Source organism: Sclerotinia sclerotiorum, genomic scaffold (genome assembly GCF_000146945.2).
Source record: "Sclerotinia sclerotiorum 1980 UF-70 scaffold_4 genomic scaffold, whole genome shotgun sequence".
In the NCBI taxonomy this organism is placed as follows: domain Eukaryota; kingdom Fungi; phylum Ascomycota; class Leotiomycetes; order Helotiales; family Sclerotiniaceae; genus Sclerotinia; species Sclerotinia sclerotiorum.
This window is the reverse complement of record NW_001820832.1, coordinates 864023-889951: the sequence shown is the minus strand read 5'-3', so window position 1 is coordinate 889951 and position 25929 is coordinate 864023. Positions and strand designations below refer to the sequence as shown.

Sequence of the window (25929 nt, the reverse complement as noted above, 5' to 3'; positions counted from 1 at the left end):
TTTAGTGGGGGAGGTTTAGTTTTATAACTTTTCTTGGAGGGGTGGAAAGCGTTTGGGGAGGGGATATGGGAGATGGATTAGGGCGGTAGAGTGAATAAGGAAAGGAAGGGAAAAGATTGAAGTTTTACGGTGGATATTATTGGTGCGGGATATATTGGGTCGAAAGGAGGAGATGGGGTATGGGAGGTGGGAAATGAGATGAGATGAGATGGGTTGGAATGTAGAAGAGGAAGAAAGGAAAAAGGAGAGGGAAAGAGAATAAAGTATAAATTATTTCATTTCATTCCAGATGCATGGATACCTACCTACCTACTTACCTATCCTATCCTATGTAGATAAGGAAAATGCAAATGAAATTGAAATTGAAATTCAAAATAAATACCTGTCTGTACACACTTAGTAATCAATACTTGATCTATAATTAGTGTAAATCTATAAATAAATCTTATGTTAAAGTGAATGGTTCCTGCGTAGCACATGCACAGGGCACTAGTCCTATTAGGACTAGATTGAGAAGCTCTCTGTAGGAGAGCTTCGCACTTCCGTAGAACTTAGATAATGTGTGATTTATATACAAGACCAATATAGCCTCAATTCTGCCCTATCAGCTTCTCACTATTCCCTGTGTAAGGTCATTCCTTCTAACATCTTATTATATATATTATTTTATCTTCTTCGAGAATTTGTTTGTATTTTTGTATAGATATATAAATAAACTAAAACAGAACTGGATAATTCGGATATATGTATATATTATATTATATCATATTATGTATTACTTTTCATTTTCATTTTCATTTTCAAGTGTTAGTCTGAGTTTGTATTCCCAATTCAATTCAATTCTCATTCACCCGCTGCGAAGAAAGAACCACCTATGTATGTATGTATGTGTGTGCGTGTGTGTGTATATCTGTATGAGGTCCATCCGCCCATCCATCATCAACCTCCTCGTATCGTTTCTCATCCACTCTCACCCTCCCTTCCCCCCAAATAACCTCGCCTCCAATACTACCCCTGAGCAAGCAAACCCCCGTTATCCAGAACGAGGTTAGGTAATATTGTATGTTTGGATGGATATGTTTTCGAGGCAATGACAATGACAATGGCAAAGGCAATGATAATGAAGGAATGAAAATGTGTACCTAGAGACGTAATAATACAAATACAAATAACAAGTAAACCAAGAGACCAATGGATCCATGAACGAAGACAGTTTGTTCAAATTAGATTTGCTTGATGAAGAGACATCGGATCGTGACTGTTAGTATTGGTGTTGTTGTTGAGGCTCTTTTTTTTCTGGGTTTCGCTCTGTGAATTGTGATTTGGGAGGTTATTTGCTACTGGAGTAGCGGCGTAGAGTAAGCTAGAATGGGTTGTAAAGAACAAGAGAGAAGAGAAGAATAAGGATAGATGTGAAGGAAATTTGAGGGCCATTTTGATCGGAGGTCTCTCAAAGGCGTTTTGAACCTTGGGCACTATTTTAATGCTATTAGCCTCGTGTAGATATATTCAAGCGAATAAACAAATCTACTTACAAATTCCAGAGTGAAAGAGAGATAGTCGACGATGTATTTTACGGTATCGCCTAGTAGATTAAGAAGAACCCTTGATATGCCCTATGCAGACTATAGCCCGGTATGAAGATGAATTCTGCTGTACCCATAAAGCCTAGACGAAAAAATCATGCGAAAGCTCAGCTAATCATTTATGGGTAATGGGGTCTTTGAGTAGCGTCCCGTTCTTTCAAAGTAAAGATAAAATCTCAGCAAATGTCTGTTTTCTAGATATAATTGAATGCGATCGAAGCGCAAGGGTAGGCTCACAAATAATCCCTCTCAAATTCCGCATCCAAATGAACGGGCACCCTATCATGATCCTCTGAATCGTTCCTCTTGTCTCTTTCTCTCTCCTTGTCCTTATCATCTATCTTCTGATTCGCTAATAACTGCAACAACAACTTATTATTTTGTGAAACGATCATTTCGATTTTATCGACTTTGCTTTCCAGAGCCCGCAATCGTGCATCGTTGCCCATGATATCGCACCAGTCTTCTTTGCTCAATTGTCCTTCTACTACTTCGCGTCGCGGTGGTTCAGATGGAGGGGGAGGAGGTGGAGGAGGAAGTCGATAGTCTTGACCGTAGTGAACCATTGGTTCTTGGTGGCAACTTGTGGCGGTAAAAGATCTTCATTATTCGTAGTTCTTCGTCTTTTGAGAGGGCGGAATCCTAACGCATCGGAAAATTCTCCATTTGGAGCTGATTGGTATACCAATTCTTGACCAGCAGGAGGATGCTGAGGTTGATTTTGTCCCATATCTGCGACTGGCTGTGGAGGAGCTGGGCCGGCGACGATTCTCACACCTGGACTTTGATTTTGCATTAAATTCTCTTGTGCAATCACTTGTTTTCTGGCCTCTTTTCTAGATTCCTCTACCCTCCTTCTCGCATCGACTTGTCGTTGTCTCTCATTTTCCGCATCTGCATCTTCCACCTTCAGAAACTCAATCCATTCATCCAATAATGCATTTAATTCACCACCAGGCTTTTCTGGTATAACTTCATTTTCCCAATCACACACCTGTCTCCTGCGAGCTTCTACCAATCTTGCGACCGTGGCGCTCATCTGCGCTAAAACTTTACCTGTAGACTCATGAAATTGTGCATTAACTCCATTCCAAAATTGACTTTTGGTGCCTTCTTTGAAATTGTGTTTTTGAGCAATGCAAGCTTTCAATGCCTGAATTTGATCGCGCTCATCTAGATTCTGTCTCGGTTTGCGCGTCGCACTTCCACCTCCAATGCTACTCGCGACGGAACTCTCTCTTAATTCTCTTGCTGGCGTCATCAAACTTCGTGGTATACTTGGAGGATGCATGCGCGATTCACTGCTAGGTGTTGGCATTGTAGGGGTTTGAATTTGTGGTTGTGTTGAAGAGGACATGTTGGGCGATGGACGCGAATTTGCTGGGGTAGAAGGAGGAAGGATGGGAGCAGGTTGTGGTGCGGAGATTTGCGACTGACGGGCGGAAGCGTTTTGTGCCATTGCTGGAACGAGCTTAAATGTGTGGAAAGCTGATGGCATAAGTAAGTTGAAGTTAATAATCTTGAGAGATGTGGGAGAAGTTTTAGAATGTGCAGGGTGTGCGAATGAATTTGAAGTCAGAGCGGATTCATGGTTCGAGACGAGGCTAATTTTATAAACTAGTCTGAATGAGGAATAGATTCCCTGATTTATCCATACGGAGTAGTGTTTTGCTTAAATTGCTGAAATTGGTGGATAATTAAAGAAATAGGGTAGGACTGTAATTACTGATATATCGAGGAGAGGTTTTATTAAAATGGTAATATTAGAAGCTTCTCTTAATTAAATTTACATAATTCCTTCTCATCATTGCATTTACTTTCCTCATTCACTGCATCACACATAACTATTTAATCTCCCCTGGTATCCTATATGGATTCTTCTTACTCTAGCAGTCAATATCTAAGGTAATAAATATCACCTTAATTATAACATGCAGATAATTGGACAAAACATTACTTGTCTATATTGTACAGACAGTTGAATGAAGCATTACATCTCCCATGTAAGACTTATAAATTGCAGACCACAGAGTGCATGCTTCTTATTCACCAGTTCCTCCGACGACTACATTATGATTTATCAACCACACAAGCAAGCACATCTAACATTCATACAGAAGATACCCAAAACATCCCACTAACTTCATTCCCCCAACAAAACCTAAATATGATACTCAAAATCTAATTCTCCATCCCCAGTCTTCACCTTTCTCCTATCCCCAATCTCTCCTTTCCCAATCCTCTCTTTCATTCTATTCTGACTCTTCACATACCAAACCTTCACTACAATTAACACTTGAGCAACACATAATGCTCCCAGAGAAAAACTATTCCCAAGAACGTATGGGGAAGTGCGATATATTTGTCCAGCAACTATTCCAGCCGTGTTGGCAATGGACTGCTGGATACCAATTGCTGTTGCACGTCTGTAATGTGGTGCTACGTTGACGTTTAGCCAGGTTATGTTCAGACCAGGACCTGTATAGACGGCGATGGCACAGAGGAACGTGGCGAAGAATTTTACTCCTTGCGTAGATATTAGCTTTTGTATGATATGATATGGCGTCTGGAATCGTAGCTTACCTTCATGTTTTACTGTGAGTAGCAAAATATAACCAACTATTCCGAAGATGTTGGCAAAGAATAGTATCTAGGATCTTGGTCAGTCTTCATTTTATCCTAAAACCCCGAGAAATAGCTTACCGGTCCACGCATACTAATCTTGTCAGATACCCAAGCTAAAAAGAGGAAACTAATTGCGCCCCACATGTATACGGGTATAGTGAGGTAGTTTGCTTGGAGCGTGTTATAGTTCATCGCCTTTAGAATGGACGGTAAAAATGTGCTAAACCCATATAGTAGACAGTCTTGCATAAACTGGATAGCAGCGCTAAAGTCACAGTTAGCACGTAGGTCAATCAGGAAAAGATATCTTGTGTATACCTGATATAAAGCTTTGGGTCTTTAAGTTCAATTTGGAATTCTTCCCAAGAGAATTTCTCGGAGCCTGTAAATAAGGATCAGCTGAGACTTCACGAATACACGCAAAATGTATTGATGGCTCACCCATATACTTTTGTCTCTGAATAGCTCTCAGTCTCATCATCTCTCTTTCTTCTGCGTTCAAGAACCAAGCTTTACCGGGATCGGTTGGAAGGCCAAACCAAACGACGATAGCGACAACAACACTGAAAAGGCCTTCGATAATGTACACCCACCTGAAACAATTAGCAACCCTCATATCATCCTTTAGTCACAATGAGAACGAACCTCCAGCCCGCAACTCCAGAAACACCATCCATCTGAAGAATACCATAAGCCAAGAGTCCTCCAAATGCCCCAGACAATGCAGCACAGCTAAACAAATATCCAACTCGCTTAGCTTGTTCTTCTCGGCGATACACCATTGTCAAGTATAAGTTCAAGCAGGGAAATAGACCTGCTTCGCAACATCCAAGAATCAATCTTGTAGCATAAAGACCACCAATATTATGGACAAATCCAGTAAAAATGGTAGTCAGCGACCAGACCGCGCACAGCGTAGACAAAATCACACGAGGGGTGATTTTTTTCATCAATACTGCTGCTGGTGTCTCAAAAGTCACATAAGTCGCGTAGAAGATTGATACAGCGATAGAGAATTGCTGATCCGTAGCGTGTATGTCTTTCAACATACCAGCGACTTTTACATTGCCTAATGAATGTTAGTTTCTGATCTTGTTCTCGGCTATGAATGATGTTTACCAATGTTTGAACGATCCAAGAAACAAGATAAATATACCAGCATTATCACCGGCGTAAAAGCAAGGTCAAGTTTTGCGAGTAGTTTTACTTCTTTCGCGGGATCAATGTAGACATCGATTTCTGAGTCGTCGGTGTGGTCTAGAACCCCAGGTTTCTCATGGAGAGGCCCCAACTTCTCACTATTGGGTTGTTCCATGCTGGATTGGCTTATGCGGGGTATCGAGAAGAATAATGCCAACCAACTGAAATGGCGAGGATTGATCAATATAGATAGATATCAAAGATACCATTGTAGTCATACACTTATTATATGTATGAAGAGTGTGACGAACAGGGCTGGGAATTTCATGTTGGCGGGCTTGCAGTCCCGCGCGCGGGGTCACTCCGATAAGATATCTATCGGAAGCATTTATGCAAGATCATCCAGCTATCTGTACCGGTGTACTTATCTGAAATTATCAGTATTAATAATGATCAATCATCGTAAAGGCAGCCTTCGACAATCGTCCATTCAGCTAGTGGCGTATGCAAGTATACCTAATATAGTTACTTCGTGTGACTGATGATGCGCCAACGGTGGAGGAACTCCGTTGGTGCCATGCAGTCGGTCCCACATCTTACGAACCCCATAAATAATGTTTATCTCGTCGGAAAGATAACTGAGTAATATCAATATATGAAGAGATGTATTTTGATATCCATGAAAGACCATATATTGACCTACAATGCGTGCATTCCGTATTCTGAAATCTAGAAATGAATGAAGGAGCATTTTAGCCTCGATAATTGAAGCCGAAATATTTCTGATATCAGTTCAGCCGTCACCGGGAGATTAAAGTAGGCAGCGCAATGACTAGAATGTTGAGCGATAGTTAAAACTCATATCTGCGGAAAAGATCCATCAGAACATGTTGAAAAATCGACAGCGAAATCGTTCCCCATGAAAATCTCAAAATCAGTATCGTTCATGGCAAGACTATCCCAGTCTACACCGTCCAGTGAAGCCGTGCTGTCAACTCCAGGATCAATAAGGCCCGCCATGAGATCAAAATCCTTTGGGGAGGCATTTTGAGGATCTTCTGCTGATGGTTTTTTAATAGCAGAGGTAATGACATCTCGGATTTGGTTTGCGCATGTCCATGTCAATGATACACCATTTACAGCTTCTAATATTTGATCCAAAGCTCTTGACACTATGGGTTCTTTCCAAGAAGAGCCTTTGATGTATCTTCTCATCAATATGATACTTGCGGCCGATGCAAGTGTGTGGACAAACGTAATAGGTAGGTGTCTATAGGGATAGTTCTGAAGGTTGTTAGAGTGCATTCGGAGGAGTTTCATAATGATATCCAATGACTCGTAGCATATTTGAACATCTTCAGTCTCGCCGATTCCCGGTTCTTTAAAAGCAGCTCTCGGTGGACGGTGAAGGATTATCATCGCTGTGTGATATTGCATACTTATTAGGTGTTAGTAAACCTCATCGTACGCTCATATGTCACACCTACTGCAGATGAAGTACAAAAGGGGGCACGTCGGCCACGCTCCATTTTGTCCACTGAAGTTTCGCCGGTAAATTTTTGAGCCATTTCGTCAAAGCTACATCTACCTCTCTAATCGAGGTCGCCAGGATCGTGGGATCAGTATTCAAGTTTCTATTCTCGAAGACTTTCGTGATCATTCCATGTAAGATCTTGCAAAGCTCAATCTGGTGAACCCATGAAGCGACTAGTGTAAGACCATCTTCGTACGCAGTTTCCGATGTACCTGGCATAATGTACTTGTTGAGAAGAGACTTCCATTCTGGTGGGTAAGGAATTCGTACAGTGTCGTGGACATCTGACTCTCCAGGGTAAAGAGCGGGTGGTCTTCCGAAATAGAGACTCAATTGTTTATCTGCTACAAAGGCAGCCCAATATGTTCTACGTAGTATTTCCCGGTCAATCCAGGAGTTGTTAGAACCTTTCCAATTAGTAGGATCGAGATGTAGCCCCATTTCATGGGCGATACGAAAAGCCATGCCAGAAAATAGCCACCCCTTTGAAGTTTTCCCATGTCCAATTTCTCGGTGACCAAGCAGTATGAGAGCTTGTAAAGTTGTTAGATTTGGGAATTCGAGTGCATATCCATATAAGAGTTCTTGGGCACGATTGGAGAACATATCGGAAAGTTCCCTTTGGGTTGTGCTCTCGCTGGCAAGAGCGCCCATCGAACAGATGGCATACATGAGAAGATCTGAGTAATATGGTCCAGTACCAGCATCGAAGTCTCTTAGGAAATATTCCCGATACAAACACATGTGGTATTGGTATTGATGTCGGAAGAATATCCTCATTAGGTATTTGCAAATATCGCTTCGAGGAGCAAAAGCTAAGTGCTCTTGCATGGAGCCACCTGTGATAATCGAAGTTTGTGTCAAAATTGGCGAAGTGATTTCTGACTGTTGTAGTAAAGTAGACGTAGTAGTATCATCTAGATACTCTGACGGATTAATCTGGAAAAAGCTGGTCGCACCATAAAATTCAGCCGAATTACCGTCCTTAAGTTTTCTCAGATGGCCAGTCCGTGGACGTATTGAGATATTCGGAGTGTCTAAAGGGTTGGGTTTTGGTGAAGTAGATGATTGCTTCGTTTGTGGACTCAGGTGATTCGTAGAAGCGCTGAAATTAGCCAACATTTCGTCTCGTTTGGAAGCATTTGCAGCGATAAGTTTGGTGATAAACAGTTCCAGAGAGGCTATTTGGCCTTCCAAAGCTTGTACGTAACCTTTTGGGACCGGCCTAGACTCAGAAAAACGGAATGGTGTCAGAGGAGTTTTGGTCGAGAAGAAGCACAGAAACGCACCTCGACTTTTCGGACTGAGGATAAACACACTCATGATTTCCTTTCCGGCACGCAGGGCATGGCTGCATGCGATCACATCTTATCTGGCATTTTATTGTCAGGCATTGGTACAATTGCGAGAATAACATCGCTGGAATAGCTCACCCTCCTGTACCGGCACCTCTCGCATCTGTAAGGGTTTTAGCGATTGTGTATGGCCACATCACCAATTGAGACTTACGAAACTTTTGATACTTTTTGACCAGGGGGTTTCTCTTCCGATTGATTCATTGCAAGGAGATAAAATGTGAATTGGCACCCTTTCGTAGGGCTGAGGAAAAATCGACGCAGCACACAGCTGTGAAGTGTGGGGACAAAGCAGTCGTGATACTAGGATTCTCTCAGGACTAGAAGCATTTAAAGATGCGTCTTTTTCGGAAGACCATAGAAACTACATGTGTATATAATTTGTCCTCGAAGGTTACATTCCGTTGTATTCATATCCAGGTGAGGCTGATTGTTGTATCCAGAGGAATAGCAAGAGTCGCCTATGCCCGAGGTTCAAATGTCCTGCCTGGAACGCAAAACTAGTCATGTTATTTGTCCCATACTCTACTAGACAAGCTGACCCTTCCTTTGAATTGTCTAATTAAATCCGCTTCCTCGATTTGCGTATTTTTAAAATTCTACATTGAACGATGAAATAATCTTTACAATCCAGAATTTACTTGAGCGGCTCGCGACTTAGACATAAACCTGAAAGACTATTTGATTGTCAAATCCGAATAGATCTAGATGCTTTGAAACTGTCACGAGATCTTGATGCGCAATATATGAATGTCATTTATCAAATCCAACTTGGAACATGATGAAGCAAACCCATTTATTTATTAGGTGGGTGAGTATATTCGACTTATAGTGTGGCCTTTCGGCCATTTCCCCACCTGCGAACCTACATACACACACCAAGCGCAGATTGAACTCCGTCTCATGTTGGACATTCTCAGCTTGACACAACTATATATTTAGGTAAGGAAGTACGATTGTAGGTGGTAGGTGCTTTCATTATTTGTCTAACTCTTGCTTGTACATTGATACAAATTTTCATTGTTACTCATACTCTTACGCAATGTCCGGCGCGGCTGTTCGAGCAGGAGCACGTAATGGCGAGATAACAGGACAGACATCAGCTCTTGCACCATCATACCTCCAAGCCAATCTTATCGTTCTACCTTCCCGTTACGCCGACGACTTTGAGCAATTCTGCAAGAGAAATCCCGTACCATGCCCTCTCATCGCCAAATCTGCCAGTGTAGGATCATACAATGCCCTCGAGTCATGGATTGAGGGAGTCGCCGATGAAGATTTGGCTGTGGATGTCGATATTCGAACCGACATTCCAAAATACATGGTCTACGAGAACGGCGAACTTTTGGGCGATCATCTTGATGACATAAAGGCATATTGGACAGAGGATCATGTAGCATTCTTAATTGGATGCTCCTACAGTTTTGAAGGGGCTCTCATAGACGGCGGACTAATGCCTCAACATATCCGACAGCGTCGAAATGTGCCGATGTATAAAACTAATATAATGTTATGCCCGGCTGGAGTTTTTGATCAGGGTACATATGTGGTATCTATGCGACCCTATAAGAAGGATGATATCGAGAAAGTTAGGGACATTACAAGACCGTATCTGGCTACTCACGGAGAGCCAATTGCTTGGGGATGGGATGCTGTTGAAAAATTAGAAATTCAGGACATTGCTAAACCAGATTGGGGCGATATCTCCATGGACGATGATGGGAACCCTCTGGTGTTAGTGAAAGGACGTGAAGACGAAATGGTTCCTGTATTTTGGGGATGTGGTGTCACTCCCCAGCACGCTGTCGTGAGCGCTGGCTTGGACGGAATTGTCATGGGTCATGCGCCGGGACACATGCTGGTTCTGGATTGTCGAGATGGTGATCTTGTTAAGAAGTGAAATGAATCGCACACTGAAGTCATGTGCCTGACCTCATAGCACTCTTCAATTCTCAATTCATATTTAGCAATCATTCGATCCTTCAGGCTTGCTTAGAGTTCTAGATGTTTTGAATGCTGTGGGATTTTCTTTGCTATACGACTTATTTTACCCACCGCACAGTTACTGAACTTGTTGAAGTATTCCCTGTGCAGCACTAGAACTGGAGAACACAGCATTCTAAAGTGCAAAAGATCATCTTCAATTTGCGTATCTATTTTGCGAATTTTGAATGCCCAACTTTATTGACAACATCAAATGGCTCTATCCTCAAAGCTCTGAAGAAACCCCAGTGGTTACTTTCGTATTGAGCATTTCAGACGTCGGAAGGGAAATGCTAAAAGTACATGAAATGGTTCAGAATGCATTTATATATTGTATGGATTTACCGCAATCGTGAAATATCCCATAATAAGGATTACTTATTGCGATGTGAGAGGGGAATCAATATATCTGTATGATTCCCCAATGGAGTAAATGAGAAACGGAAAGTAGACCAATAAATAGCATACAAAATATAAATTATGAACTGCTTTCTGCAATATTTTATCTATTTTGTTTCGAAGAGGAAGTCTCTACATACTTAAATCCAAACACCATAATATATAATACAAATGGTATCCAGTTTATGTCCAAAATCTCACACAAACAATCCAAAATTCCCATGCAATTTTCCCCGTTATTACCATTGGAGGATTCCTGTTCAACACCAAAGTCCTTCCAAAACTTCCACCCAGACACATTCAACCGATATCCAACCAGTCTATATACAAAGCCGCTTCCATTTACAACAACTATACTACTCAGATCCTTCCTCCGACTTCCACTCATCATCCAGCGTGAGCCCATCTTGAATCAATTCACATTCTAGCGTCCCCCACTTCTCAAGATAAACTCTTCTCCCCATCTTAATAGTCAACTGAAGGGCCTTTTCAAAACCCTCTGCAGACGATGATAAGGTTCGCCTTTACCTCCAGATTGTAGATGTTGCCATTCATTTCGACCTTCAGCACCTTGGGAGTACTTGGCGAGTACCATGTTGGTGGCGTCTTGGAGGAGTTGGTAGCAGGCCGGGGAACCGGGCTCGTCGGTCACCCATTTTGAGTTTGAGTCTAGGGATGTGGATGTGGATGAGGATGGCGTGGTTGACTCTTTTGGGGAAGCGTCGTGATGGATGTCCTCTAGTGGCTTGAACTTGGGATTTTTTGAGGAATTTCCCATGCTTCGTTTTTCATATCCGTCAGTCTCGGACGTATTGACTAAAGAAACTGCTTGAGAAAGATTCTCCGCGACCATGGGGCTCAATTCTTTTTCCTCTGCATCTTTTACTCCTTGTAATCCTTGATGTATCTCCGATGCTTGCTGGACATGAGAATCGCTAGTATCAATATCAGTCTTCGGAGTGTCCTTCACATATCCTTCATTCTGCGCCTCAGCTTTGGTATCAGGAGGGTATTTTTCTTCCATTGCCTTCCCATATGCTTGTGCATCATCAAAATCGGTCGCAGCCTGCTTTTGATTTCCACCGGCGATTTTGTGAGTTTCTTCTTGCTCTTGAACTCGCTTTACCGATTTCGACTGGTCTCCGCCATATTTGTGTACTGCTTCATTATCTTTTGGTCCGGTCTCTCCCGCGAAACTCGCTTCTACTGTATTCTTCTTCCGGTATAGGACAATCAAATCGTCGATGCTGTGCGCGATATCATAGATTATTCCACTTCCAAATTTGTCCGTTCCGGCAAAATCATTTCCAAATGTTGTCATCAGATGACATGGCTCATTCACCTCATATCCAGCCATAAGTAATCGAGCGTACATATCACAATCATTATGATAGAATGGAATTGTAGCGTCGAACCCGCCGACTGCTTCAAAAGCTGCTCGATTAACTAAAGCTAGGTAGTCGAAAGCAAAGAACCGCATTGTCCATGGTTTACTTGGATCAGAAGCATTTGGATCCGGATCGGATGATTGTGCTGATCGGAGAACTTCGACAGCATGTTGGTATATAGTCTTATGCCCGGCATAATCATCGGACGCAGAAATACCTTCCTCGAATGTGATAGGAATAATATCCATGTGACTCCAAAAATAAGTTTCGAGATCTTTCTCGATGGCCGTCCAAGGGAAGAATTTCTGTAACTGGGCAAATGTGTAGAGAGTAGGTGTCACGATTACATTTACGCCCAACATATGCAGTCGAGTGTGGTTTAGGAAAAAAGGATTTTGGAGCGAAAGAAGGCCGAGTTCGTTGGATCTCATAGTGCCCGTGTTTTCGATTACATAGATATCCTCTGCTGGCCAACCAGATGTTATCCACGAGACAACCGTTTGCTGGAGTAATAGCCAGTTCCGTGTGAAAGCAATAAAGAGCGGTGTCTTTTCTTTCACATGAGGGCTTAGAGGTTTGTCCCATGGAGGAATGGGTGGTAAATCGGCGGCTGAGTGAGCATTCATTGCTAAAGGGAAGTTATCTCTGATTATTGCTTGCGACGGTGTGACCTGCTTTGTATCATCCTGCGATATTGGGCTTGGTGTCTCCTCCGGAAGATGATGCGATTTCGGTTTAGAGGCTTCGTTTTGAGCCGTCTTGGATCTGGATGGCTCAGCTGCCACACGTGTCGTGTATGGTGTTCGTGTTGGTGAAGGAATCGATGCTGAATTCGTCATTTCTACAACCCCAGGTAATGTCGATATCCTCACTTCCTCCATCCTGCTCGTCACCGAACTTGTTGTCGTCAAACGTTCTCCTTCTACCTTAACATTGTGCAGGGCTTCATTGTCTTCCTTCACTTGATCCCAAGAATCCCGCAATATTACCGCTTTCCCATCTACCACATTGTTGGCATACTTCGGCAGGAAGAATTTCCATGTATAACGAAGCACCACAATAATTCAAAACAGCATCACCGTTCTCAATTTCGAAATAATCATTTTCCAAAATCCTCTTTCCTCCAGATATCTATCTATAGAGGAAAATGCTTGAAGAAATAAGGAGAAAAAAGATAGTTGTATCGTAAAAATAAATGTAAAAATGAAATATCGAAATCAGAGCGATAAATATTAGAATTCTGTAATCCTGGAGAGATCCAGCAATCTTTTTATACACAGCATAAATCCAGAAAGAAATTCCACACAGAAGAAAGTGCCAGATCCACCTATGTAATCCGGTGGAAAATATACTTTCATACTTGTACAAATACAGACCAAATACCAGACTACGCAGCAGACCACACTCTTAATACTTACACAAGTCAAATCTCGACCACTGAGATCTTCCAGTCATGAGTAGATAGATATATAAGCTTTTCTAGACTCAAGTGACTGATTCTAGAGAAGCGCTAAGCGAGTCGGGCATACTAAACCCCTTTAATTTTCACCCCAAGGACATGATTGCGACATTTTGAAAAGTAGCTTGGAGTGAAGTATACTTCGTATGAGGAATGTTCACATTGATTAGTACCAGTGTAATAATACTAGAGAGTGGAAGATAATTTGATTACCACCCCGCATACTCGTGCGCTAGAAAATCTACAACACATTCCTAATCTAGTTTAAAATCCGACTATAAGGCTATGTGAAATATCAAGTTATAGATCCTATAAACATATATTAAGTATAGTGACATCTTTTGAACTATCGTTGAGAGGATTATTATTGGAGCTAAGATTACAATTCCTGACTATATAGACCCAGATCCACAATCGTACTTGTCATATTGAGTGGTGAGCCTAACATCGTATTCATTTGGTATATTCGACTGAGCTAAGTTGGGTTTCTTAATTTAAAGTATAAGTACGTTAGAGTTTAAAGGAAGGACTATGATTCGGAGATCTATTGACCAATAATCGAACACATGAGATTTCAGCAGAAAGTTTTGGTAGAGCCCAAAAACCGCCTTAGTTAAAATAAAACACCACTAACTAGCTTGATCAAAGTTATTAATTTGAACAAAAAGGAATGATTGAATATATTTTTCTTTATTCTTTTATATAGTTTAATTTATCAAATTGTAATATTATATATTTATTATAAAGAGATTTATATTCATAATGTCACACTCAAGAATACTGGGTAAAGTATCTTGTATTAGAAAATACTAAGCTAAGGAGAAAAGAAGAAGGAAAACAAGAGTAGAGAGTTTTCCTATGATTAAATACAAACGGGGCATGCCACGTGACCCGGAGGTGTGAGGCGTCACACATAAATTATACCAGTAGAATTATTTATTCTTAATCAGATATATAAGTCTTACTTTTCATTGGAATCTCGAATTAAAATCTAAAAGAAATTTACTGTTTGACTTTTTTAAATGAAGACAGATATATCAAATTTTATATTATCTATCTTGTTCGTTGTGTTACGAGGGTAGCCGTCTAGATCACGTGGAAGTGCTCTAGGCTCTCGAGTAGGTTTATAACTAGGCGTCAAGTAGGGACTTAAAGTAATGACAATAATAATATGCTATTCGTAACTAATAGTAGAGTATACTAAATGATTGATCTTGAGCACGAGGCTCTATACAAAGGAAATCCATCTTGATTATATAGACCTTCGTGCCGATGGCTACTCAGTAGGATCAATACAGCTCAGTACTGAGCTCACTGATCCTCACTGAGCCAATCACGTGATATTGATTGCACGTGAGAGTTTCCTGTTACTCGGCGTAACAATATAATTTTTTGTTAAAAGGAATGATCTCACACAGGGAATAGTGGGAAGCTGATAGGGCAGAACTGAGGTAATATTGGTCTAGTAGGTTAATCTCTCTTCTAAGTTCTACGGAAGTGCGAAGCTCTCTTACAGAGAGCTTCTCAATCTAGTCCTAATAGGACTAGTGCCCTGTGCACGTGCTACGCAGGAACCATTCACTTTAACATTTTTTAACAAAAATTTTTAAAAATAAAATGAACAATTTTTTATAATTATTCAATAATTAATTATGATATTTCAAAATTTGATTTGATTTGATTCAGTATAAAAAAAGTTATTTGATATTTAATTTTATATAAGAGATTTTAGTTTTTGCAGAGATTTTGTCAGGAATTCGAATGGTGTGCGGTGAGTAAATTCCAGAATTCTTATTATCGTGTCAACTCGGCATTTGCCTCCCCAGATTTGGGCGATTATGATACCGATTCTGTCCGATAGTTTGAGTGCTAAAGTTATGGTTCGTGTGTGGCAGGTTAGGCAAAAATCTCTAGCCATGATTAAATCGAAAATTAGTGAAGCTAGAGGTGATCTAATATTCGATCGATCGGATTGAAATTGAATGCCAAGAACCTGGATCTCCCGAGATTATACGGTATTTGTTCAAACTTTCTTTTAAATATATACTGGGATAACCCAATCAAAAATATACAACGAAAGATTAAAAACTCCTAAAATTATCACCAATTGCTTTTAAAAAAATTACCCTCAAAAGATTACTGCTGACTTTCCTTCCACCTCCGATAAGTCTCATCCTCACCCTTCTTCAAAGGCTTCATCCTTCTCAACTTAGCACCCCACCTCTTCTTCCACTTATGTCCTGCCCTCCTAATCCTCTTCCTCGGATAATTAACCGGACTCTCACCACCAGCAAAGATGGCAACATCATACAAGAACGCGCCGAAAATGGCACCTGAAATCGGCGCGCACCAATTTCCCCATATCCAATACACATCGGTGAAGAGATCTTTTCCGTAGCCTAGCGCTGCGAGTGCGAGACGTGGACCGAGATCTCGAGAGGGATTCAGGGCCGCCCCGGTATTGTAGCCAAATGCCATACTGAGAACGGTAATAACGAGTCCCATGACGAAAGCTGACATACCGGCTCCAGGAGGTGCGTTCATATCGTCTCCTAGGGCTAAGACTGCTACAGCTAGAATTGCGGTTCCGACGAATTCGGTGAAGAATGATGTGCTAGCATTAATCCAGGCATATCGCGGATATGTAATAAATGCTCCCATTGTATCTCCGTTCTTTAAATCGGTTCCGCCATATTCGACAATGTTGGTTTGGTAGAGACCGAAGGCTATTAAGGCTGCTATGAATGCTCCGAGTATCTGTGCAAGGACATACATTGGTACTTTTCTAAGAGGAAAACCTCGATATATCCAGAGCATTATCGAAATGGCTGGGTTGAGGTGGGCTCCGGAAATACCACCAGCAATATAAATGCCAAGCATTGAAGCTAGACCCCAGGCCCAGTCGGTAGTTACTTCATTTCCCGCAGGAGATGCATTTTTACCTGATGTTACTACGACTAAATCCGCGCAGAATCCAAGGGTTAGTTGGCAAGTGACCTAAAGAATTTGTCAGTGACGAAATGAGATGTTTTTACAAGAGAAGAGCTCACAGCCAACAATTCCGCAAGCGGTTCTCGGAATCGTAATCGAATAACGGACCAATGTGTGTGAAGATTGTGAATTTCATCATCATAATTGGGATCGTAAGCAACCAAAGGAATTTCTTGACTAATCCACGCCCCATCTAGATCACCCTCACCCGCAACTTCTGTTGTCACGGAAGCCTGATCATCATGATCTGAAAGACTGGGGAAGGGATCAATTTGTGAAGTTTGTGAGTTCTGAGAGGGTCGGCCATCGAATGAGAGGGGCGGGCGTGTTCGGGAACGTTCTGGGGATGTGGTATCCGTGTTTGTGGGTTTACCGGTCGGTCCCTCTTCTTCAATGACTTGAGACGGAGAAGTCAGTGGCTCTTGCCTCGATGCCGTACTCTGTAGAGTTGTCGGCGCAACCAACCCATGTGCTTCCATGAGGTTGTTTTCACGTTGTTGTCTAGCATTTTGAAGGGCGGTTGAGATTCTGGACAATTTGAGGGTTGGTTCGATCCTACCTTGTTCCAAGTCTACATCCGCCTGATCTTGAGGCTGCTGCTGTTGTTGTTGTTGCTGGGCAATATTGATATTGATTTCCGAGCGTGAAGGGATCATACCCGGACGAATCACACGCGGTAAAGGCTTGGCTAAACCCCATACTGGCCTGACATTCTCGGGTTGAACATAGGCAGGGTTTAGATGGGCGTAACCTGGATCAACATAGGGCTGGTTTTGCACCAGGGTCTCGATTGGTGCAGGCCCAGCCAATGTAAAGTTATCTCCACCTCCAACATCGGCTCCAGATGTAATAGCTTCTAGCGCCACGGTAGGTCTTCTTCGGATAGAGGCTCCTCGTTGACGATTTATGGTGCTCAAGCGTGGGCGAAGACCTGAACCTTGAGTGCGATCGGAAACGCCACTAGGACGAGGTTCTCTCTCTGCATTTGGAGGAATAGCTCCTCGCTCGGGTATGGAACCCATTCTCCCCCGCCTCTCTCCGGAGAAAATTGAGGTCCCCCTCTTGAAAATTTGTCCCCTCGAAGATAGGTCATCATTCCCAGGAACCTGGCCAGTCAAAGTTCGTCCTCGTCTCCGTGTATCTGGTGAAAGTTGATTCCGCTTCGTGGGCAGCGTATCAAATCTTTTCAGCGGCTTTATCCCCGGGTCTCTACTCGGTTGTGCTCGACTTGTCCCAGCTTCTTGGCTCAACTCTTGTGCAGTCTCTTCCCTCGTACTAGGTAGATTCGGTAGACCGGTCATTCCACTCTCATGTTCATTATCTTTTCCTCCACCATCCTCTATACTGCTCGTTCGCTTGATTTCTTCGTCCGCCATGGTTTGTGACCAATCAAACACACTGCTGATGTAGATCTCAATTTAACGAGTGGTTGTGCTATTGCACCATACACAATGCCGTAAATCGCAATCAAAACAGTTTCATAAAAATACAATCAACAACAAGAGCAAAATGCAAGAAAAGAGAGCATCAAAACAAACTAGATATGGAAATCATACGAGCCATATATCTTTCTCATATCAGATGGCAAGTTACACCGCGATCAGGGCCTTGAATCGGCATTTAGACTTTTCACCAAGCTTTTTTGACGCTCAGGCAAGGATCCTTCGTATACCCACAACTTTGCAGAACGAAAAGGGCCATGTATGCTATGGGAAAGGGGTTCAAGCATCATCGCGAGCAACATTCCATGTGAAATTCCACTTTTTTTGAATGTTTACGGAACCTACATGAGCAAAATCGCAGAAAATTCAAGGAAGATGAGGTTTGGGTGAGGTGGTAGGTGGAGCCCCTATTTCGTCAGCTCATTAAATCGAATTGTCCTAGATCGCATACGGAATGGTGCGCCAGGGGATCAAACAAGATTGTCGAATCACGTGCTAAAATGCTATCTATTCTCGACTTTGAGTCGGGATTTCGGAACTTTTTGGTAGGGGCTCAAGTTGCATCAGGTAGGGGAAATCGTGTGGGTTGGTGCTCGAAATACTGTTCCTTTTTATTTAAGACACAAGAAAGGCGATCTAGCCCTCATTATTTTGAAAATGGAGCATATAATTTTTGTCGTCTAGCACGGATAACTCGTTCCAGGTTTCCGATAATCTTTTTCAATCTTTCTATTTGCAAACCCTTACAAGTAAGTAATCGACTGGCTGATGATAATTTAATTGTTGGCGACCCAAACGTAGGATTTACATATTGTGAAACAATAAGTAACTGCATCAACAAATCCCTTGATCCAATATAAGAGCAGAAATCTCGCAGGAAGGTCTACTTCTTCGTACTCGATAAAGTATGATGATGTAGCTCTTCAAAAGACAGGCGAACCGAACTTCCGAGATTCTTCGATATTAATAGTCCAGAACTCCGTAACCAAAACTCCACAGTCTACATCATAGCCATCTTTTAACTTCTCACAGAACACCCACACTCTTACAGGCCTCCACCAAATCAGGTATCTCATCAGCACTCTTACTCACACCACCCCATTTAATCGTCCCCATCTCATCCATAGCCCAGCTTCCACCCACCACCCATCGGTTCCCACTAGGATCGACTTCTCTTCCCCAAATCCCCTCTTGCTTCCCCAGTTTCTGTCGTGCAATCTCGGTCCATGGGTTTAGCAAATGCCACGTCGTGCTCACTCCCAATCCCCAACTGGCATAGATTTCCCGATCTTCATCGGTGACTACTTGAACTGACCATGCTCCTCCGATGTGCTGCACCCATTTATCTGTTGCTTCTTTGGAGTTGTGCGATATGGCTATGAAATGTAGGTTTTGATGTTTATTGGCTAAGCGACGGAGTTCGATGAAGGTCTTTTCTGCAACTGAATGAGAAGAGAAAATCTGTCAGTCTTGATTCTACGCGAGTTTTCCGGATAAAATATCTCAACAGCAGTACTCGAGTAAAACAAACAAACTCACAAGCACATCCACAGCACCTCAAAAAAACAAGTACACAAGCCCTTCTATCCCCCATCGGAAGTATCAACTTCCCCGTACTAGGCGCCTTCGATCCCACCACCGGCGCGGTAGCAACCTCCGCTACCGCCGGCGCAGGATTCCCCCATGATTTCCAGCTCTTGGGAACATTAACCTCTGAAGTCATATTCGAAAATGTATCTGCCCACGTAGCTGGCGGATCATTACTTTTCCCAGACTTCATGTTTATAGATTTTTTATCACCATTATCGAGGTTTGTGATTGAGAAACTGGAGAGTGTATTTGATGGAAGACCTGCTTTTCGGAGGGCGATCTTGGTGCTCAGTTTGCCGAACATAGTTGAAGCTGATGGTGATGTTACTCGGATTAGTGTGTAGTGATGACAGCTTCGTTGTGGTGGTATAAAACGGATAGAAATTGAATGTGGAAGATCCGAATTTAGAGTATGCACATGAGATTGATATATATTATCTATCCGTTCTAAACAGCTACAAATAAGTCCAAAGGACTCCTTCATACAGACTCTCGGGCCTGCATGAAACAGCAAGTTGTCGCAAAACCGCTCAGACCTTTAACTGTTTGCAGCTGTTTGCAATGTTGTCACGTGAGTTAAGAACGTTTACCTCTCATCCAACAAGTTCATCTTGACTTCTCTGAAGTCCGTCTGTGATCTGGAAACACGGAAACTATATTCAAAGCTGCGAGATATACTCAAAATATTTACTGGAACTACTTTTCAAGGGTTGAACTAGTGTGCTTGGCTTGTCAGGAGTCACAGCCAAGCATTATAAGAGGATCCTTCAAGCCCTACGATCTCAACGCTGTGCATTGGGTCAAAGATTTGTGCATATGTTGTGGGGTAAACTCAGCACTAGACCTACCGGTATTACTATTAGAATTTCTTCCCTTCCCATTGAATTTCTTGCATGAAAATAACTTCATGTGGCATTTCTCCACAAACTATCATTTACGATTCCACTATACACATAAGGGTACCACAAATTTACAAAACAATTCACTAGGAGTCCAGCGCATCCCTCAAATTCGCCATCCACATATATGGCTGAGACAATCCATCAGTACTTCCCGCATCAAAATACTCCCAACCATTAACACCACCGAAATTCGGATACTTGTTTCTCAAACTCCTGATCGTATTCTTAAGCGAACCGATCGGGACCCATCCACTTGCATCATTGGTCGCAGCCGAAGCTAACATGACTACTCTCGAGGGATTCCAGCCAGCGTTGATAATAGCATCATAATCGTTAGTATTTCCTGCATATCCCCACCCATTGGTGAATTGAGCATTGTAAAACGATATCATTGGTGCGCCGGTATTCGGGTCTCGTGCTTGGGCGTCGAGATCCGAGTAAGAAAAGCCAGAGAGACTGCCACCATATGATAGAGCTGAAGCTACTGGTGCCATTGTAATGTCAAAACCCAGACCCATATCCTTGTAAAGCTGTTTGATCAGACGAAGAGCGACAGTGATGTCCACGAATTGTTCAACATCAATGTCTATACCATTAAGATTGTATTTTTTGATAAAATTATTGAGGAGGGGGTCATAGTATTGGTGGAACTTATGAGGAGTTAGTAATTGGTACAAGTATGCATCAATGGTAGCAAATTACCTGGTTGTCATCACCGGTGAAGTAGTTCCAAGTGCCCCAAGCAGCACCGCCCATCATACACGACACTCTTATTCCTGCTGACTGGAGAGTCTTCACCTGAGCCCATAACTCATCATACATTGGTGCATCAGGTGGATCATCATTTAGGTGGAGGACCCCTGGAGTACTCATGACATGCAAGGCTGCGAGGATGACATGAGTTGGTTGGATGTCTGCACTCAGTAGAGGTAGGAGAGATAGGTTCCTATTCTTATTGTATTCATCGTGGTATGTTTGCACATAAACCGCCAGCCGTGGAGTTGTGGCCACATCATGGGCGAAGCTCTTAGCAGCCGGTGACTCGACTGGAATCGCTTGGATGAGGGGTAAAAGTGGGAGGAAATTCAAAAACTTCATCTTGAAAGCTGGCTGATATTGCATCAAGCAACACAATCAATTGAGGAAAAGTCTAATCTTTAAGAACACCTTTTATATTTACTAAGTGATACTTCTTACAAACATGTTGGCACATCTATAGTAACATTGGGATAAGGCTCGTGAGTGATCCCTGTGACTGACAATAACTGTTGGTGTCTATACTCCACCGGCTCTATTGTTCTATAAATGCGCAAGAAAAGACAGAAAAATCCTCTCCATGTACAGTATGGAATGCTAAATGAAAAATGCATCAACTGACTCCGATAAAACACTTCCTATAGACTAACCTGCACAAATGGAGGCTTTTATGGAGCCATGAGGAGAAAATCAGGTGCCATTAACTCTTCTCTTGGCAATCAAAGGTTGCACCAATATCCCATATATTGGAGTATGTAGAGATATCAAAGCAAATATATTAAGTGGCATGATTGGTAAGCCGAGTAGTTTCCATAAGATCCACCGAGACTAATAAGCATATTTAATATATGGCCTGGGGCTCTGTTCCGGGCCAGCGCTTGCTAGATGGATGCTACGTTACCCCCTCTTACTCATTCAGGGCAATAGAGAGGGTCCGCGCTTGTGAGAGATGCAGGAGCTCGCACAAACCAGTCCCATGCTTCTGCCGCATGCTGGAGAACTACTCGTTGGTAAAGATAGGTTTTTGTAGGGCTCCAAAAGTTGTACCGCATGATATACACTTCAGGCAGAATGATCGGGTTTTCGGGAAGTACTGAAATAGAAAACTCTTGGCGCAGCGTTTATGCGTGCCCGAACTTCCTGTTGCACAAGACTACTCGAGAGTACAGATCCCAATTCCGTACCACGGAAACGAGATCTTGTTAAGATTGATAGAGTTGGTGTTTGATATCGAGGTGCCAGGATACCAGTTAACAAATGCAAAAAACTTGAGCTTGACAGGTACCAGCCCATCATCAACCAAGTTTCTTCTCATTTTCCAAGCTTTTTCAGACACCACAACCATTGCGATCGCGATGGGTGAACGAGTTTATTCCTGAGCACTTGTCTAAACAGTGAAATGGCAATGAAAGGTGCCAGCACATTTGATCTTGTCTCGCAAGTACGGTTGATTGTTACCACGGAAGGTGACAACACAACAAGATTCCTGATTGTGCGAGTTTCTTGTGCACAAGTCAATAAATTTCTGGTTGAAAAATGGATTGCATGACATGAGCTTTATTCATGAGCTCAATTCAGACAGCTAAGAACGTTCTTGGTGATGATGATGGGTGAAAATGGTGAAGAAGAAAGATCAGAAGAAGAGCGATGCCAATAAAACCAAGCTTCGACCACCACATTTCCCCACCATCCAAGCATCACAGCTGCAATCGAGAACATCAAGATCATCAAGATCCACATTAGGACTTCTACACCAAAAAGTATTTGACCCAACACAGTCTCCCGTTTTTGTTTTTGGATTCTTCCCTTTTGCATATATACCTATAATCTTAAAATCATTCATAAAAATGTCAATTGACTCTGCCAAAGTCTTGAAAACAGAGCCATTGGTAAAGTTATTCTCATTCAATACACTTCGAACGTTTTGAACAATATGATAGATATACTGACTCCCTAGCAGGATCCTGCGAATGCGAAATGGACAAAACTCATCTTGTATGTTTCGATAAGCCGAATCTAAGCTGCTAGAACCACCGTTGCAGCTGACACCTTTGCGATCCTGCAGATCAACATACCGCGATCCTCGGGGAAAAGTCCGCGATTGGGAACATGCGGAACGCGCTACTAGGCCAAAGTCTTCTGAGGTCGATGGTGTAGGGATTGTTGCTATAATACAGAAAGAATCTGGTATGCAAACGCCTTGGAAGAAAGATATACTTGGCCCAAGGATTAGTGCTAATAAAGATGGATCTCAGGCCCAGAATTAGTATTACAGAAGCAATACCGACCCCCATTAGATAAAGTCGTGATTGAAGTACCAGCCGGACTTGTCGATGATGGTGAAACTGCAGAGGAAGCAGCGATAAGGGAATTGAAAGAAGAGACAGGTTATATTGGAGTCTTGAGCGAGAGTTCACCCATAATGTTTAATGGTACAGCTCGTCCCCTTTTGTTTCCACCGACGTACTTTCCACTAATGTACCGGTTCGTAGATCCTGGGTTTTGCAATACTAATTTAAAAATGGTTCATGTCACAATCGATATGGCCGATCAAAAGAACCAAAACCCAGTCCCCGAGCTCGAAGAAAATGAATTCATAGAAGTCTTCACATTACCACTGAAAGATTTATGGAAAGCATGTAAGGATTGGGAGGAAGAAGGATATGCGATAGATGCTAGAGTGGGAACTTTAGCTGAGGGCATTGAAGTTGCTAGAACGTTAAATTTATTTCCAAAATGAGTTAGAGCATGATGTTACGATAGACAGATGATCATAATGATAATGCAATATACGATGTATGTTAGTATAAATATACAGAATAAGAATGCAATGCAATAGATTCTGGACTCTATAATTTCATAGACATGATGCTAGATAATCACAGCTTTCCCGTCCGCTTCAAACCGTCATAGAGAGCCCACGCAGTCAATGCCTTACTGTCCCTTGCGCCCTCCTTCCACAAATTCTCCAGTTTAACTAATTTCAGTGTGATCTTCTCGCCCTCGTCCCTCAAACCCGTAAGCTTTCCCGTAGTCTTTTTCAACTCTTCCCTTGAAATCTTCCTCTCGTGCAAGAAAATCTGAACACACTCATCACAACCCCCAGCACTAGGAAACATTGCTCTTGGCAACACCTCTCCCTCCTTGTTGGCCTCATCACCAATAGCCAGCTCGCTCAAATTGGTCAATTGATCCGCTGGTATTGTCCAGCCAAGCTCCTCTTCAATTTCCTTTGCAGCTGCACCTTTAAATGTTCCATCATCAACCATACCAGCTGGCAACTCGACAAATGCCAAACTCCCTGAAGCAGGTCGAGGTTGAACGGTCATTACTACCCATTTGTCCTCATCAGGAGCCTCTACATCTTCAGGTTGAACAATAACCATCATTCCCACACTTGGACCTCTGAGGAAGATATCACCGGGCAGAGTTTCGCCTGCTTCATTTGCGATGTTGCTGCTAATCTTGATGAAACCGATGCGGCTACCCCACCGGTCGAGTGATTGAATTTTGATAGAACGAAGACGGTATGGATCGGAATGGAATGGATGATCAGAGGATTGGTCTTGTAGGGCAAGAGATGCAGTGAGGCGATTGTGCCATGACTTTGAAGGGAAATAACGTTAGTAAATATTATAAAGAGGGGTAATGAGGAGGGTTTCGTATGTACTTCAAAGGCGGGGAATCTCAATAATTCATCCTTGATGATACCTTCACAGAGAGATACCTCCACTTTACTATCTGGGATTTGGAAGGTAGACATTTTTTTAGCTGTTGTTTTGTAACCTCTATTACAAAATGTAGGAGACGGAGTAAATAGCCTTTTGAGAATGAAAGACGTGTTGAGCGTTATTTTATGCATACAGAGTACAATCTTTGTGATCTATATCTATTGGCATGTTGGAGGGGAAAGGACCTAGTAAGCCTGCCCAACATATTTATTGAATGGAAGTGAATTGATGAATCATGATGCCCAGAATAAGCAAGGAAGAAGACAGAATTGATGTAGTCTTGTCATAGCCTTGCAGCTTGCTCGCGCCACATCAAGCGAGGCTGTGGCTGTGCCATGATGTGAATTCTTCCTTTAATTAGGTACCTAGTACTACAAGCTATCATCGAGCATAAAAAAAAGTACAGTTTTTCCTGTCATTGTGAGATACTACCACCCTGACCCAACCATCTAAAACATAATATAAACACAGTCAAGTATGTTCATAAAGTCATCGCCTTCCAACTACGCCCGATGATTCGGATCCGTACCCCGAACGTAACTAACTATTTGTCAAGGAGTACGGTACGTCGGCCCTCGCCCTTTAGACCGTAACCATGTACAGCCAAGTCCAAATAATGAGAGGGCTGCCATCGCCATATTTGGTGTCTTGTTGGCTAAAGGCTGTCGCTTTTCCGACCAGCAATGTTCCACTATTAGAGTACTTGCTTCGCTTTCCTAGAAGCTCACTTCGATAGCCGAAGCGCTGAACTAAATGTTAAGATATTATCATACTCGAGGTCAGGAATATCCATTGGCAGCGCCGCAATTTCAATTTTCTTCCTAGCTGTCATCTTTTGGGTTTGTAATCGCACAGCCGTTACAGTACGAGTGTACGAAGAGAAAGATGGAGAAAAAGTTTGAACGGGAAATGGAAAAGAAGGAGGGGAAGAGACAAGGTATTGATTTGAGATGATTAAGTTGGGGTATCGTCTTTGATTTACGCGAGAAATTTGCGTGAGGGCATGTATTTGGAGTTTCAGGACTACCGTTGGAATTTGGATACTGCT

General features: G+C 42.4%; 12 protein-coding genes across 12 annotated transcripts; 3 read left to right on the top strand and 9 right to left on the bottom strand.

Moving 5' to 3' along the window:
* Window positions 1-2073: 2073 nt before the first annotated feature.
* Window positions 2074-3045, bottom strand: SS1G_03428 (predicted protein; the record flags this gene model as incomplete). Its single annotated transcript, XM_001595289.1, has 1 exon — window positions 2074-3045. One exon carries the CDS (start codon window positions 3043-3045, stop codon window positions 2074-2076), a length of 972 nt encoding a protein of 323 aa, XP_001595339.1.
* A 702-nt stretch (window positions 3046-3747) lies between these two features.
* Window positions 3748-5526, bottom strand: SS1G_03427 (hypothetical protein; the record flags this gene model as incomplete). Its single annotated transcript, XM_001595288.1, has 7 exons — window positions 3748-4112; window positions 4170-4236; window positions 4290-4476; window positions 4530-4593; window positions 4653-4804; window positions 4857-5280; window positions 5331-5526. 7 exons carry the CDS (start codon window positions 5524-5526, stop codon window positions 3748-3750), a joined length of 1455 nt encoding a protein of 484 aa, XP_001595338.1.
* Window positions 5527-6209: 683 nt separating this feature from the next.
* Window positions 6210-7629, bottom strand: SS1G_03426 (hypothetical protein; the record flags this gene model as incomplete). The annotated part of the gene is made up of 3 exons (XM_001595287.1): window positions 6210-6789; window positions 6839-7252; window positions 7556-7629. The coding sequence occupies 3 exons, from the start codon at window positions 7627-7629 to the stop codon at window positions 6210-6212; spliced, it is 1068 nt and encodes a 355-aa protein (XP_001595337.1).
* Window positions 7630-8246: 617 nt separating this feature from the next.
* On the bottom strand, window positions 8247-8444 carry SS1G_03425 (hypothetical protein; the record flags this gene model as incomplete). Its single annotated transcript, XM_001595286.1, has 2 exons — window positions 8247-8322; window positions 8395-8444. 2 exons carry the CDS (start codon window positions 8442-8444, stop codon window positions 8247-8249), a joined length of 126 nt encoding a protein of 41 aa, XP_001595336.1.
* Window positions 8445-9282: 838 nt separating this feature from the next.
* Window positions 9283-10140, top strand: SS1G_03424 (hypothetical protein; the record flags this gene model as incomplete). Its single annotated transcript, XM_001595285.1, has 1 exon — window positions 9283-10140. The coding sequence occupies one exon, from the start codon at window positions 9283-9285 to the stop codon at window positions 10138-10140; it is 858 nt and encodes a 285-aa protein (XP_001595335.1).
* Window positions 10141-11094: 954 nt separating this feature from the next.
* SS1G_03423 (hypothetical protein) lies at window positions 11095-12849 on the bottom strand (the record flags this gene model as incomplete). Its single annotated transcript, XM_001595284.1, has 1 exon — window positions 11095-12849. One exon carries the CDS (start codon window positions 12847-12849, stop codon window positions 11095-11097), a length of 1755 nt encoding a protein of 584 aa, XP_001595334.1.
* Window positions 12850-15605: 2756 nt separating this feature from the next.
* SS1G_03422 (hypothetical protein) lies at window positions 15606-17836 on the bottom strand (the record flags this gene model as incomplete). Its single annotated transcript, XM_001595283.1, has 2 exons — window positions 15606-16466; window positions 16520-17836. The coding sequence occupies 2 exons, from the start codon at window positions 17834-17836 to the stop codon at window positions 15606-15608; spliced, it is 2178 nt and encodes a 725-aa protein (XP_001595333.1).
* Window positions 17837-18928: 1092 nt separating this feature from the next.
* On the bottom strand, window positions 18929-19796 carry SS1G_03421 (hypothetical protein; the record flags this gene model as incomplete). The annotated part of the gene is made up of 2 exons (XM_001595282.1): window positions 18929-19344; window positions 19442-19796. The coding sequence occupies 2 exons, from the start codon at window positions 19794-19796 to the stop codon at window positions 18929-18931; spliced, it is 771 nt and encodes a 256-aa protein (XP_001595332.1).
* Window positions 19797-20477: 681 nt separating this feature from the next.
* SS1G_03420 (hypothetical protein) lies at window positions 20478-21492 on the bottom strand (the record flags this gene model as incomplete). The annotated part of the gene is made up of 2 exons (XM_001595281.1): window positions 20478-21044; window positions 21097-21492. 2 exons carry the CDS (start codon window positions 21490-21492, stop codon window positions 20478-20480), a joined length of 963 nt encoding a protein of 320 aa, XP_001595331.1.
* Window positions 21493-22549: 1057 nt separating this feature from the next.
* Window positions 22550-22764, top strand: SS1G_03419 (predicted protein; the record flags this gene model as incomplete). The annotated part of the gene is made up of 2 exons (XM_001595280.1): window positions 22550-22616; window positions 22733-22764. 2 exons carry the CDS (start codon window positions 22550-22552, stop codon window positions 22762-22764), a joined length of 99 nt encoding a protein of 32 aa, XP_001595330.1.
* A 233-nt stretch (window positions 22765-22997) lies between these two features.
* SS1G_03418 (hypothetical protein) lies at window positions 22998-23890 on the top strand (the record flags this gene model as incomplete). Its single annotated transcript, XM_001595279.1, has 5 exons — window positions 22998-23039; window positions 23108-23145; window positions 23216-23337; window positions 23406-23582; window positions 23643-23890. 5 exons carry the CDS (start codon window positions 22998-23000, stop codon window positions 23888-23890), a joined length of 627 nt encoding a protein of 208 aa, XP_001595329.1.
* Window positions 23891-24160: 270 nt separating this feature from the next.
* SS1G_03417 (hypothetical protein) lies at window positions 24161-24913 on the bottom strand (the record flags this gene model as incomplete). Its single annotated transcript, XM_001595278.1, has 3 exons — window positions 24161-24173; window positions 24241-24755; window positions 24821-24913. 3 exons carry the CDS (start codon window positions 24911-24913, stop codon window positions 24161-24163), a joined length of 621 nt encoding a protein of 206 aa, XP_001595328.1.
* Between the last annotated feature and the right edge of the window lie 1016 nt (window positions 24914-25929).